The sequence below is a fragment of the Corvus kubaryi genome, unplaced genomic scaffold (genome assembly GCF_017639235.1).
Source record: "Corvus kubaryi isolate FWS band 111438036 unplaced genomic scaffold, C.kubaryi_AGA036_p1.0 63389, whole genome shotgun sequence".
Taxonomy (NCBI): Eukaryota; Metazoa; Chordata; class Aves; order Passeriformes; family Corvidae; genus Corvus; species Corvus kubaryi.
Window position 1 is genome coordinate 1 of NW_024581509.1, and position 14,105 is coordinate 14,105.

A 14,105-nucleotide genomic window follows, 5' to 3' on the forward strand; every position below is an offset into this window, starting at 1 on the left:
CGATCGAGAAAAGGAAATAAAACAAGCTCTCAGGGAACTCGGGGGGGGACCCAGGGTGGGATCCCTGGAGCCGCGGCAGGGTAATTCACTCATAAAAATCTACGTGCACGAAGAATCCGCGCAGGAAAACGGACCGTAAGTATTGCGTGGTTGAGTGAGGGCGACCGAGCGTGTGTGTGAGACGTGATATTGTCACAAAGCGAGTGTGGGCCCCACGATCGCAGTTCCTCTCTCCCGCGAGGGAAGAGGTCGGTCACGGGGGAGCCAAAGAAAAACCTAATTCTTTTCCACACGTCAAGCCCGAATAAATCGAGAAATTCGGGGGATCGGTCGCAGGATGGCTAGGGGGAAGGGTACGTCCTTTCTCGAGTTCAAGGACTGGTAAGCCCCCCCAGTCTCGGACATATTTAGTCCAGGTAAAAGTCAGAACTTCGAGAGCAGTTACCGGAGGAAAACCCCCCAGACCGGTCCTCTGCGAGGGCTACTATACCGGTAACAGATTAAATACAAATTCGAAACGGTACCGAATTCAGGAACTTAGAGGACTCTGCGCAAAGTCCAGGTAAGAAGTAATTTTTTTATCTCTCTTTAAGATGAAACAGAAAAAGAGTAAAATGCCGAGAAAACTCCAAGAAGAATCAGGGGGTGGGAAGGAACAAGGGATACCTGAAATCCCGAGAAATAGTCCCTAGGCTGGAACATTGTGGGGACTGTCCCGAAGCATTGCCCCCCCCCCCCAGCCCCGAGCCCAGGCTCCTGTTGCGCCGCCGCTCCCGGAGCCCGAGGTCCCGCCTGTCCCGGCTCTCAGGCACCGCCCGCGGCTCCGCCGCTTGTCCCAGCGGCTGCAGCTCCGCCGGTGGCCCCGGTGTTCCCGCCGCCCCCTCCAGCCCCTGCGGGTCCGGCGGCAGCCCAGCATCCCCTTACGGCCTCCTGCCCGTGCCCCTGCCCCGGCCCCGGTGGTAGCCCCAGTCTCGGCTCCGGCCCCGGTCCCGATGTCCGCGGCCGTTCCGCCGGCCCCTGCCCCCGCTGCATTGTCTGACACAGCTCCATTGAACCCGGCTGCGGCCCCACGGGCTGCGCCGGGCCAGCCAGCAGCAGAGTTCTGCCGCCGTGGCTGCTGTGGACCTGTGCAGAGGGTCCACGCCGGGCTCTGGTGTCCATCAGAGGAGCTTGTCCCCTTGCCAGTTCCAGCGGCACTTCCCGCTTATTCCCCCCCTCTCCTGGAAGAGTCAGCCCCGGAGAGGATCCTCCCCCCCCCCCCCCCCCCCGCCCCCCCCCTCGCCTGCACCGCTCCCCTGGAAACGAACGCTTCTGCCGTTTCTCTTAAAGGAGAAGCAAACACCAAAGTTTGAGCAGATCTCAAATATTTAGCACACAAGAAGAAAAAGGGGTTGATTCATGGGAGAAGGATGAAAGATGAGAAAATCTTTCAGGACGTCTAGTACTGTCAGAGGCTTCTCAATTTTAAGATCCAGGAAGCCCTTGATAAAATTAGAAGTCGGACCCTTAAAGCAAGAACTTAATTTTTTTGTAGACTCGGGAGCTGAACAAACCACCGTTCAGTGACTGCCGAGTGGATGTACAAGAAGCAAAGATACCCCAATGGTGGTCGGAGAAAAAGAGGATTCCTTTAAGGTCCCGGTTATTAAAAATGTAGAGTTCGAATCTGAAACCAGGACATGCCTAGGGAATGTTTTGTTGATTGAAGAGGCGAACTACAATTTGTTAGGAAGAGATTTGATGGTGGCTTTGGAGGTAAGCTTGATTTTTCAGGAGGCACAGGGTTAAACAATATCCTCTTCCTATAGAAGGGAGAAAGGGACTAAAGCAAGTAATAGCTGGGGTGCTGTTCCCCACGGTCCCCTAATCTGTGCACTTTGCTGGGTGGCACCCCCTCTCAGATACCTGGTATAGTGTGGTAGACTTGAGAGGTGCCTTTTGGACTTGTACTCTGGCAGAGGAGAGCTGGGATTGTTTCCCTTTTCGGTGGGGGGATCTGGGAACCTGCTGGGGGCAGGGGCTCGGGTGAGCCTCCTTGCCTCAGGGGTTTGTGGACTCACCGAGCTTGTTTGGTCGGGCTCTTGAGCAATTGCTCAGCTGGTTTTGTTCGGAGAGCCAGGCTGCCTCAGTGCGTGAATAGCTTGCTGGTGGCTGGACCAGCAGAAAGGGATGTGAAAAAAAAAGCCACTATAAGGTTGTTAAATTTCTTAGGAGACAAGGGGTTAAAAGTCTCCAAATCAAAACCCCAGTTCACTGAACCCGAGGTAGACTACCTGGGACATTGGCTAACGGAAGAAAAAAAAAAAAAAAGAAAACAGGGGGAATTATTTTTACAGACTCCAAGTATGCATTTGGTGTGGTACACACTTTTGGGGAAATTTGGGAAGAAAGAGGGTTAATTAACACCAGAGGGAGAGGATTAATCCATGGGGAAATAATAAAAACAGATCCTGAAAGCTGTCAGGGAGCCAGAGGCGATCTCAATAGTGCATGTTAAGGGACACCAGACTGGGATGCAGTTCCGGACCCGAGGAAATAATCTAGCTGATAAAGAAGCAAAAAACGCAGCATTATTAAAGGTAAGTACCCCAGAGGTCGAGCAAGGAGAACCCAGAGAATAGCCCCCACGACCCTCCAAAAAGGAGATTGAAGACTACGTAAAAATAGGAGCCAAACAAGAAAAAGGTAAGTGGAGGTTACAGGATGAGAGGGAGCTGCTGTCAAAGGAATACAGTAGAGAAATTCTAAAAAGACTGCACCAGCAAACTCATTGGGGGGCAAGGGCCCTAGCAGATCAATTTTTTAAATTTTTCAGATGTAAGGGTATTTATGAATAAGCAAAGCAAGAGGTACAGGGGTGCATGATATGCCAGAGAATAAAACCGGGCTAACTCCCGGCAGGCAGTACTGGGAAGTCGTCCTGCTGCTCATCGGCCTTTTGAAAGGATCCAAATAGATTTTACTGAGCTTCCTACAGTCGGAAGATATAAAAATTTGTTGGTATTAGTTGATAAACTAACCCACTGGGTGGAGGCTTTCCCTACCTCAAGGGCAACAGCCCAGACAATCTCAAAGATATTATTAGAAGAAATTATACCCCAATATGGTATAATAGACTACATAGATTCAGATCAAAGGACACATTTCACCTCTAAAATTATTAAGCAATTGGCTGAGGCACTAGGGATTCGATGGCAATATCACACCCGTTGGCACCCTCCAAGCTCAGGGCAGGTCGAGAGAATGAACCAAACTCTAAAAAATTATCAAAATTAATGTTAGAAACAAAAATGTCCTGGATAAAGTGTCTTCCCTTAGCCCTCCTAAACATCCAAATTATGCCACACTCAGAGACAGGGCTGTCACCCTTTGAGATGCTGTATGGGATGCCTTATGAACATGGAATGCCAGTAGGGCATCCTGGGATAGAGGATGGACAAATCCATCCTTATCTGACAGCAATCAATAAAAATTTATGGGAGTTAAGGAAATGTGGGCTGGTGACACAACATTCCCCCCTGGGATTTGCTATCCACAAGGTACAGCCGGGGGACAAAGTTCTTATAAAAACATGGAAGGAAACCCCTCTCACTCCTCACTGGGAGGGTCCATTTCTTGTCCTCCTCACTACAGACGCCGCAATTCGGACGGCAGAGAAAGGCTGGACACACGCTTCTCGAGTGAAGAAAATCAAAGTCCAGGAAGGAACACCTGAGTGGAGGATCACCTCTTCACCAGGAGATTTAAAAATAAAATTTCACAGACCCAACAAATGACCGGAAGGGATCAGATAAGTTGTAATGTAATTGGTTGTGAATGTTATCCCTTTGTCTCTTTCAAGTGTGAATATTGTAAGGAAATTTGGGTTGCTCATTGTCACAGAGGAGATAAGCCCAGAGGCCCGTGTACAAAGGGTTTGGAGGAGGAGCAAGACCTGACTAGCCAATACTTAACCCTTGCTACTAACGTTGGGAAATTGGAACTAGATTCCCCTGAGTGGTACGCCATATATAAATAGGGGGTCAGGGGAAAACTGGGTGCACAAGCAGAAATTCTAACAGTTGAGTGCCGGAAAAACAATCAAAAGTATCTTGCAGATCAAACACAATAAAGCTCTCTAGGTGGAACGTATAGAAGAAAAGGTATGCTATTCGGTCCAGCCATAGGACTCCAGAAGAATATTCCTGCTGCCAAGAAGATGGCTTACCTCGCCACTGGCTGCACTCCAGTGGGCGAAGGCAAAGGCAGAGGGATACACCTATGGGGGTTCCTGATGGTTCTGAGCCTGACCATATGCCTAACACATAGTACACCACTAGAGGGTTTGTCCCCCAGAGAGGGCCAAAAAGCTGACAGTCTTTGCGAACTGTGTCAGCAGGTCCTCCTGGAGGAACAGGAGACACATCAGAGCCCAGAGAACTGCAAGGGAAATGGCAAACATTGTGATCTGAATGGCACTCAATTTCAAATTTGTGAATTAGAAGGAAAAATTAAATGCTTATCTCAAAATGCAAGGTTTAAGAAAAGGAAGTCAGAAGCTCCTCCTTTCAAAACTAGAAACCAATACTATAAGAGACATAAGAGAAATCTAGACCAAATGCCGGTTTCAATCTGTGACCACTGTAATCATACTGTATGGGTTGGAGGGAAGAAAAAATCTATCTCCGTAGCCTATTCCCAGATCAACAAATTATGTTATGATAATTCAAAATTAAGCATGTGCTTGATGGATGGAAAAACTTACTGGGTGGGGAAAAATTTAAGGTACGAAGACAGATCACCCCTTGGCAACGAACCAGTTATACTAGACCTCCTTGAGGAAAATGATGACAGGGCATGCTTGCAATATGATAACACCTTTTGCTTTTCTAAGAACAAGGATGGCATGGACCCAGAAAACACTATGAAACAGGTAACATTAGACCTCAAGAGACAAGAATCAGAAATAAGAAAAAAGAGAATAGAACAAGAGAGACTATTGGCATTAAGCAAACAATACGACCTGCTAGAAAAGCAGTATAATGATTGGGAATGGCCAGCCCCTAACACTAACTTGTTCATAGAGTTAATGCAAGAAATCGCTACTGAGTTAGGTTTATGCAACTGTTGGATATGTGGGGGGCTGAAATCAGCAGAAAAATGGCCTTGGAAGGGTGAAGGCTTAGCTCCAGAACAACTTCTAAAAAGAGATAAAAATCAGTCCTCAATGACTACACAGAGGCCTGAAGGTTGGATTCTAGACCCACGAGTAATAGGAATAATCTGCATCAGCAGGGAAGGAAGTGAATATACTGAGGTTGTGGGATACACTCCGTGTATATCCACCCTAGCAATATATTCAAATAACAAAAGTAAAATCTGGCAACCAGAACCCCCTGCAGGATATTGGAGTCAAGAAAGAAAAGCAAACTGTGATTGGAATAGTCGAGTTAACCTTTGCTGGTACAAACAATCTGGAGCTAACCCTTACCAATCCTTAGAGGACTTAAAAGAATAGTGGAGAGAACCAGCAAATACGAGAATAAAATGGAAAGCCCCTGATGGTATATACTGGATATGTGGCAAAAAGGCATACAGCAAACTGCCCAGCAAATGGAAAGGTTCATGCACTCTAGGTATGATTCGACCTTCTTTCTTTACACTCCCCAGATCAGAAAGTGGCCTGTTAGGAGCCCCTCTATACGAAACCTTAAGCCGAAAGAAAAGGGGGATAAAGAAAACACTGCCTGTAGCAGGTGGGAGTCAAAAATGGGGTGAAGAAGAATGGCCTGCAGAAAGAATAATCCAGTATTATGGCCCAGCAACTTGGGCACAGGATGGGAGCTGGGGGTATAGAACCCCTGTCTATTTACTCAGTCGGCTCATAAGGCTCCAAGCTGTAGTAGAAGTGGTTTGGAATCATACCTCGGATGCACTAGAACTGTTAGCTAAACAACATTCCCAGATGCGGGCCTTTGTATACCAGAACCGAATTGCATTAGACTATTTGTTAGCTGAGGAAGGGGGAGTCTGTGGGGAGTTCAATGAATCAGAATGCTGCATAGAAATTGATGACTATGGAGAGACCATCAGGGACCTCGCAGCTGAGATCAAAAAGGTGGCACATGTTCCAGTCCAAAAATGGAATTCCATCTTACAAGCATCTTGGTGGGAACAATTATTTGATGGTACATGGTGGAAGAAAGCAGCATTCTTCATACTTTGTTCAGTGGCCGGGGTGATATTCATACCCTGCATGATACCATGTTTTATCAGATTAATACACTCAGTAGTGCAAGGTATGCAAATAGCTGCGATGCCCATGGACCTGGAACTAGCTGCTGGAGGATTAGGCAAAAACAATAAAATCTCTAAAATCATGGAATTAAAAGAAGGAGAAGCAAATAGTAAAGCTGCTGAGGTTCTGATGAAGTTTGAGAAGCAGATTAAGGAGGAAAAGCTAGAGTTACAAGAAAAACTAAATAGCTATAACTAAAAAGAATTCTTTTGTTTGAATTTTCATACCTTTATATTTGTAGTATTGGATAATAGTATTTCTATTTTTAAGTAACAAAAGGTAGCACGAATTAATGTTTCCATCTAAAAAGGGGGGGAATTGTTATAAATAAAATATGCAATTCGTGCTATTATATATAAAACTGAAATGTAATTAGACCCTACAGGGACCGAATTTCTAAATCCCTGCACCAGCCTGGCTGAGAGAAAAATTTCACAACACTAAAAGTATTTCTTTCACCAGAAGTGAGGATTCCACCTAGGTGGGGTTGGATCTTATCACCGGGACATTTGCACCATGACGACTTGATCACCACACTCTGATATCTACATCGCATCTGATAAGGAATCGGACATTCCGGGAACTAAAAATAACTGTTCCAGGAACCAGAGATGGCCCATCCATCAGCAGAAATAGCCCACTCATCACCCAGGATGGACAATTCATCAGACCCAGGAAAGGCTTTGTGCAGCCCAACTCCGGGACAAGAAAACTTCATGAATAGGAGAAGAACAGAATTAATTCGGACTCTACCCCAAAACTGTGTAAGAAGGGACCAGCCGAAGCAGCACTGTGAACTTGGGAGGTCTGGTGCAATAGAGATCAGATCTATGCGTGTTCACCCAGCTCTGACCCCAGGCTCGAAGCTGCTTTTCTTGATCGTGGCGTTTGAAACCGATATTTCGGTGGCATAATAAATGTCATTTCTTTATTAATTTTAATTGGGCAATTTTGTTTATCTTACAGTGATACACAGTCTCTGTACAGATACCAGTGCACTCAGAAATGCCTCGATCAAGGCCAAATATTGCCTTGAAATGGAGGCAGCTTGCTCTGTGCTAAAAATGAACGACCCTCCTACTTACACATTTTTGTCATATTTATCTGAGTAGCTTCAACTTCCAAATATATGGAAGGCTTTGTTGTCAGATGAAAAACCTCTGTAGTCAAAGTCATCTCTCTTCCCTATCTTGGGTAGCATTTACAGCTGACTCCCCTGTATCTGAGTCACCTGATGCCACAGCAATTGCTTTCAGGACAGCCCTGAGAATGGACAGTCAACTACAGGTGGGAAATCTGGGAATTTGCAGGCAGAATCATGGGTGGAGGTGGTGTTGTCCTAGGAGGAGCTGCCCTTCCCATAGATAAATGAGAGATCCTGCCATGCCTAGGGAGCAATGGGCACATCCAGCACATCCTGCTGAGTGGTCAGACTTGTCCAGGACCGTCTGTGCATATTCAGTGGTCTTGGTGGTCACACAGAGATGGACTTCACAGCAAGTGTCCTTTATGACTGACACATGTGAGGTGTTTTGGACCACGTGTGTGAGTGCTGAGTGGGTTGTCCAGTGTATGCACAGTGTCACCAAAGGGATCAGGATGCACCAGACTTACTCTGCACACACAGTCATTGTGTAGGGTGCTTGAACAAGATATGTCAATCCACTACAGACTTCCCTTTCAGTCCCCAAGCTGGTGCTCCTCAATGCATTTTGGCACTGATAATCATGTGGCCATAGAGTGGGTTGAACCAGCTCAGTGGTGCAGCTGACTGTGCACACAGATGAGCACCGGTATTGACACTGGAGAGGTGATGGGAGCGTGCAGGGGAGGGCAGGGCTGCTCCTCTTGATAGCAGCTCATGCTTAGACTGACATGAACCAGCCATGGCACCACATTCTTAGTGATTCATCTCCGATTTTAACATGTTGGATAGCCCAGGTAAAAATATGGCTGAGCATCAAATATGCTTTGATGAAGCTGATGAAGTCTTGAGACCAGCAGACAAATTTCTGCTTCTGTCTCGTAAAGGGGACATAACTGGGATACTGGGACAAGTGGTAGTTCTGATGGAGCTGGCCTGGACACAGGGTGGACTAATCCCTGCCACAAGAAAAGAGCCAGGATCACCAAGCCACGTGGCTGGACATGTGTGGAGACAGAAATTGTACCTGGTTTGAGTAATGCATCTGCTGATCTCCTCCGAGTTAAACTTTCTGACCGGTCCCAAGAAAAGGATCCTACTGATCTCTCACAGCTGTAGCATACAAGTAGAGTTTTTTCTGGTAACATGTCTGGTCCTTAAGTCAGGCAGTGAAGTCCTGGGTCGTGGTGCTTCAGCCCTTCTGGTTCTCTGTCTCTTCCTTCTGTGACAACCCCAAAACCTTTACAAAATGGCACATATCAATGTCTTTGACTGGACCTTCACTTGACACTGGAGGGATTGGGGGGCTTGGAGGTATCCCTGGGCTTCTCATCTAACAACATGGTGTGCAAAATATTAATCTTGGTCTGGGCTGTACAGGGGCTCTGGAGTACTCTGTCTTCATAAATATTTCTCCTCCCTTGTTCTTTTGGAAAGTCATTTCCCTTTGCTTCCTGTTGTATTCAATAAATCCCTTTGCTTAAAAAGGTCTCTCGTTGATGCTAACCATCTAACATGCTGAAAAAAGGAGGGAACAGGAGTGAGAACTGGGAAAACTGCTTCAGGCTGTTTTCTGGCACAATGCCCAGCAGGCACTGCACCAGGCAGCTCAGACCTGGAGCCTGTTTTCCCTGCTGTGCTGCTTCATTTTCTGGCCTGGGACGACATCTGGCTGGCATATTCTTTTCCACACCCCTGGATGAGTGCTCTTTTTAGCTAGTTACTGCAGTACCTGGCATTAAAATACAGTGAAGTAGACAACAAAGTAGCATGAGATTGGCTTAAAAATAATGAGGATTAAGTGCAGTTAGCTTTGAATACTTTTTGTTTGCCCTCAAGGTTAGAAAACTTTACAATATGTGATGTCCATATTTTCCTGCATTTCATCATGACTCTGCATGCTCAGAAGTCACTTTAAGAATAGGAAAAAAAACCCAAACAAACCAAAACCACAAAAAACCCAACAAAATAAACATAATACATCCATACCTTTTTATTGAGAAGTTCAGGATAAATTGTTTGGGCTTTCAGAATAACACTAGTTATTAGAAATGCTCAAAAAAAAAAAAAAAGGATAATTAGCAATAGAAAGGAAAAGGGAGATAATGGGAAGAGAAACATCACAGAAATGGGAAAGAAGACTCATTACCTTCAAGATATTGTTCAAGTCCAGTAAGAAACAGGGGCTGTGATGATGTAACACCACACAGTTGTCTCCAGATTTTGAGTATTTTCCCAGTGTCTGGAAAGACTTCCCCCACTAGCAGCGAAGGGTCCTAGATGAACAGAATTCACCGTCTGGAAACAGACACTGCTGACTGTAACACTGGTCTTCTACACCTCCAGGCCAGCCTGTGCCTTCCTGCATCCACCAAGTTGTACAAGCACAAGGAACTTGTGCTTGGCTTCTTTCACTTTGTTCTGGGTTTCAGCAGTGCCTTTGCATAACAACGTGTTTCAGTTTTCACTGACAACCTGTTGCAAATTTTGCAATCTACCCTAGCAATGCGAAACAGTTTTCACAAAACCTGGTGTTTTTACAGAGGTACTGCATGCTGGCAGAGTTGTTTCATGTACTGTCCAGGCTGCAGGCATGGGTGTGGGAGCCCCATGTTGGCTCAACCTGATTTTTTCTGGCTGGGGTGGGGAATTTTGGGAAAAAACACAGCTACAAATGTCAGGGTTACACACCAATAATTTCTCTGTTGGTCTATACACCTTTATTACTTCCCAACACAGTAATAAAGCTTTCTGACTTTAGCTCTTACAGGTAGAATGGACAAGCTTAGGTGAAATACATCCCTTCCAACTACAGCAAGAATATAATTCAGTACCAATGACAAGTTAGCCCTGGTAATACATTAAAATCTGCCCTCTGTGCACATGTCTATGAATTAAAAACATACTGTAAGAAGACTGGAATGGTTCCCCTTAAGAGTGTAGCCACACACATAGCAGCTGCTCTGATATCACGTGTCAGCATGTCCCCATTGATATTTATTTAATTATTGACTCATTTGTCAGATTAATTAAGCATTGGAGCAGTCTGCCCAGAAACACCACTGGTACTTTTCACCACTGATGTTTACGGGACCAGAATGGAGAGTGCCCTGACCCCATGGAGCAGGAGGTTGCACTAGATGCCTCCCAAAGCCCCTCCAACATCAATGTTCCTGCAGTCCTGTGACTCCATGCCTTTCCATGTATCTCAGGTTCTGAGCTTCTTCCCTGCACTTGCCAGGCTATAAAAGTTTAGCTGAGCCTCTTCCTCCTCTGTAATTCTTGTAAAAAGGAAAACAAGAAATACATGCTACTGGAAACCAGTAAAATGTGATGTGTTTGTGAGTTTTTTATGGGTTCTGAATACAGCTATGTATGTATTTTGCTTTTCTTCTTTGGAGGAGCCTGTAAGGGTAGATAGAGAAGCAGCAAAAAGGGGAAGGAATATATAAGGAATCTATAACTATATATAACATATATATAAGATATGTTTTATTTGGTGACAGCTGGAGGGATGATCTCCCTGTGAGAATAGAAGCACAGTCCAGTGATGACTGGCAAAGCTGAGTATCACCTGCTCTGGTGGTTCCTCAGAGCTCAACACCAAGCAGTGACTCCTATCATGCAAAAGCAGCAGGCAGTTATTATTTAAGTTGGCTCACATACGTGCAATGCCATGTTCTTTAACAAACTCATTTGGGAGGCCTGTTGTCTAAGGCCTCTGAGAAGACTACCAGGTGCCTCAGTATGAAATACATGAAATATATGTGTGTGGTGATAATTTCTTATTGCTTTGGGAGCTTCTCTGCCAAAAATCCTGTCTCAAATCAGTGTTGGCTTTGGACTTTTTCCAGTTTACTTCTCTGGGCTTTGCTATATCGTCAGCCTTTTCCTTCCTCAGGCAGTGCCTGTGTGGGATGGCTCTGCCTCTGGTTCCTGTTCTCCAGACTCCTTTGGGAGTGGTAGGGGCCTGGGGACATCACTCTGGGAGGCTGCACAGCCTCACCAGGCAGGAAGAGTTCATTGTTACTGGTATGCCTGCCATAGCCTGAATCTCACTGCACCCTCACAGCAGCCTTTCTCTCGTGGTCAATGTATTAATGGCTTCTAGAGTCCCTGCATGGTTCCTCTGGCATTAGGGGCTTTAGCTGCTCCCAGCCCTCATGCTGGTAATCCAGAATCAGATTTCACCATTTTAGCATTTCTCAGAGCAAATGCTATCTTGGATGGCCTAAATCTGATGTTCTGTTCCTTTAGGGACCATCCATTTTCTATGTTCTGTCGCCTTTGAAGATGCTCATTAGTCTCGTATTGCATGAGCGGAGCTCATCATTGCCATATTTAGTATCATCTCAGAGTCATTATTTCAGTAGCCTCATTAACCTCTGCTTTTTCAACAAGAGCAATTTGGAGGAATGCTGTCCAGTTATGGTTGTCTCCTGGTACAGGGGTTTGACTTTACCTACCAAACTTTTCCATTTGTTCTGATGCCTCCTACTTCTGCTGTTCCAGCCCTCCATTCTATGCTCCCAAACTCCACTTGGAGCTTTGATAACTTGCAGCTTGCCCGGCTTATGCTGGAGCTGGGAGTGGGTCTGCAGACAACACCAAGCTGAGTGGTACACTTGGCACGTCTGAGGGATGGGATGTGATGGAGAGGGACATGGACAAGCTCCAGAAGTGGGCCCATGGCAGCCTCCTGAGTTTCAACAAGGCCAAGTGCAGGGTCCCAGTGACAGGCCAAGGGATAATGGTTTAAAGCTGGAAGAGAGCAGGTTAGATCAGGTATTGGGAAGAAATTCTTTACTGTGAGGGTGGTGAGGCACTGGAACAGGTTGCCCAGAGAAGCTGTGGATGCCCCTGGATCCCTGGAAGAGTTCAAGGCCAGGCTGGATGGGCTTTGAGCAGCCTGCTCTGGTGGAAGGGGTCCCTGCCCATGGAAGGGGGTTGGAACTGGGTGATCTTTAAGGTCACTTTGAACCCAAACCATTCTATGATTCTATGGTTCTTTGAGAGGGTAAATAGAAATGAGTGTCTGTCCTATCTGGGAAATGCAGAAGCCTTTCCCTAGGAAGTGTTGTGCTCCATAGGTCTGGAAAATGCATTTAAAATGTTCAGCAAAGTTCTCATCTGCATTTACAGAGATAAAGCTTATTCTCTTCAGTCTCAGAAATTCAAACAAAACCACAGAAGTTCTCAAACTTTGTCTCAAACTTTATGCAGTGCAAGTTAATGTGGTGATGGTTTCGCCTCTTGGATTTTGCCCTGTTTCTGGAGGCACAGGAGCTAACGCATGCACTGGTTTTGTTACCTTGATCTCTAGGAATGCAAATGCAAAGCTGCCTTTAAGGAGCTCCCGAGAACAACGCCCGCAGAGGCTGGTGAGCCCTTAGATGGCAGCACAGAAAAGGACGATATCCATCGTTCCTGGGGCTGCTCCAGGAAAGCCCCTCCACTGCTTTCAGCATCCCCAAGGTATCTTGTGGGTGAAGAATTTTCACATTGCTTCAAGCAAAAGGAATTAAAACCTGTAAAGGAGGATTTTTATATTATATTAAAGCACATAAAATAAAAATTACCCCCTTCCCCCAAACAGTGATGGCATGTATTAAGCCTGAAGTTCTTTCAGAATTTCTGAATTATTTTATTCCCTATCCTTCTCAAGCATACATGAATTCAGCTATTTGCACTTGACAAAATCAGGAGGCATAATCCATATTGTTATCCCAATTTAAAACCAGTTTGTGGAGGTAAATTCAGCCCCAGCTCCAAACTTTTTGGAGCATCTTCACTCCCAGGCTGTTTTCCCAGGTGACTGAGCTGATGTTCAAACTTGGCGGCTGGTCTCACACTAGTGATCTCAGGAAGTGCTCTGCAGCAACTTTTGGAGCTTTTTCAAAAGGAGAAGAGCTTTGTAGTGTCTTGAAGGCAATTAGAGACCACATCTCCTCTTGGGAGTTGATGAGCATGATGGGCCTGCTTATACTTTTTCCCTGGAGATTTGTCTCTTGCAGAGGCAATACTTCTCTCGTGACTTTGTGAAGTGGAAAAGCTGTGTAACTGCTCGCCGTGGGGTTATGAGACTATCTGAAAGAAAGGAAGGATATATCACTTTACTTTTTAAAATGCAAAAGGCATTTCAGAAGGCAGCACAAAGTAGCACTAAGCAAAAATTTAAGAGAGACAGATGGGTAATAGAAAGCGTCACGGCAGTATCTACTCACTGCAAGCCTTGGCTTTGTGTTTCCAGCACCATGACACAAACATTACTCGATCTAAAGGGAAGAGGATGGATTTTTCAACTCCGTCTTCTACCTTCTGCAGAATTCCGGGCCTTCTGTGAAAGTCTCTTCTCAAATTATTAATGTAAGCCAATGAGGATCAGAGGCCAAGGAGGAATGGCTGCAAGCATGGCTAATGTGTGCACGTACTGCCAGCTACTCCAACAACAGGCAGAGCCATTCCCTTCTGCACAGAGCTCCTTGGCAAGGAGAAATGTATAAACCTCTTGACTTTAGCACATGGGGGAAAAAAGTGTTGCTTTCTGGCACTACCTCAGAAGCTATTCAGCAGACGGCTGGCTTTTCAATGTGTGAACTAGTCAGGACAAATCTGGGGTGGGTTTTTTATTTATTTTAAACTATCTAGATCTTATTCCACTTCAAATCCTCAGAGAATCAGCTG

General features: G+C 45.7%; 1 protein-coding gene across 3 annotated transcripts; it reads left to right on the forward strand.

Moving 5' to 3' along the window:
• Positions 1-464: 464 nt before the first annotated feature.
• On the forward strand, positions 465-7,218 carry LOC121672623. 3 transcript variants are annotated; one of them, XM_042045352.1, is made up of 3 exons: positions 465-562; positions 1,535-2,579; positions 3,634-7,218. In XM_042045352.1, exon 3 carries the CDS (start codon positions 4,145-4,147, stop codon positions 5,495-5,497), a length of 1,353 nt encoding a protein of 450 aa, XP_041901286.1. In that variant the 5' UTR covers positions 465-562; positions 1,535-2,579; positions 3,634-4,144; the 3' UTR covers positions 5,498-7,218. The 3 variants fall into 3 exon arrangements, with proteins under 3 accessions (XP_041901286.1, XP_041901284.1, XP_041901283.1); XM_042045350.1 differs by having other exon boundaries at positions 1,535-1,755; XM_042045349.1 differs by having other exon boundaries at positions 1,535-7,218.
• Positions 7,219-14,105: the final 6,887 nt, after the last annotated feature.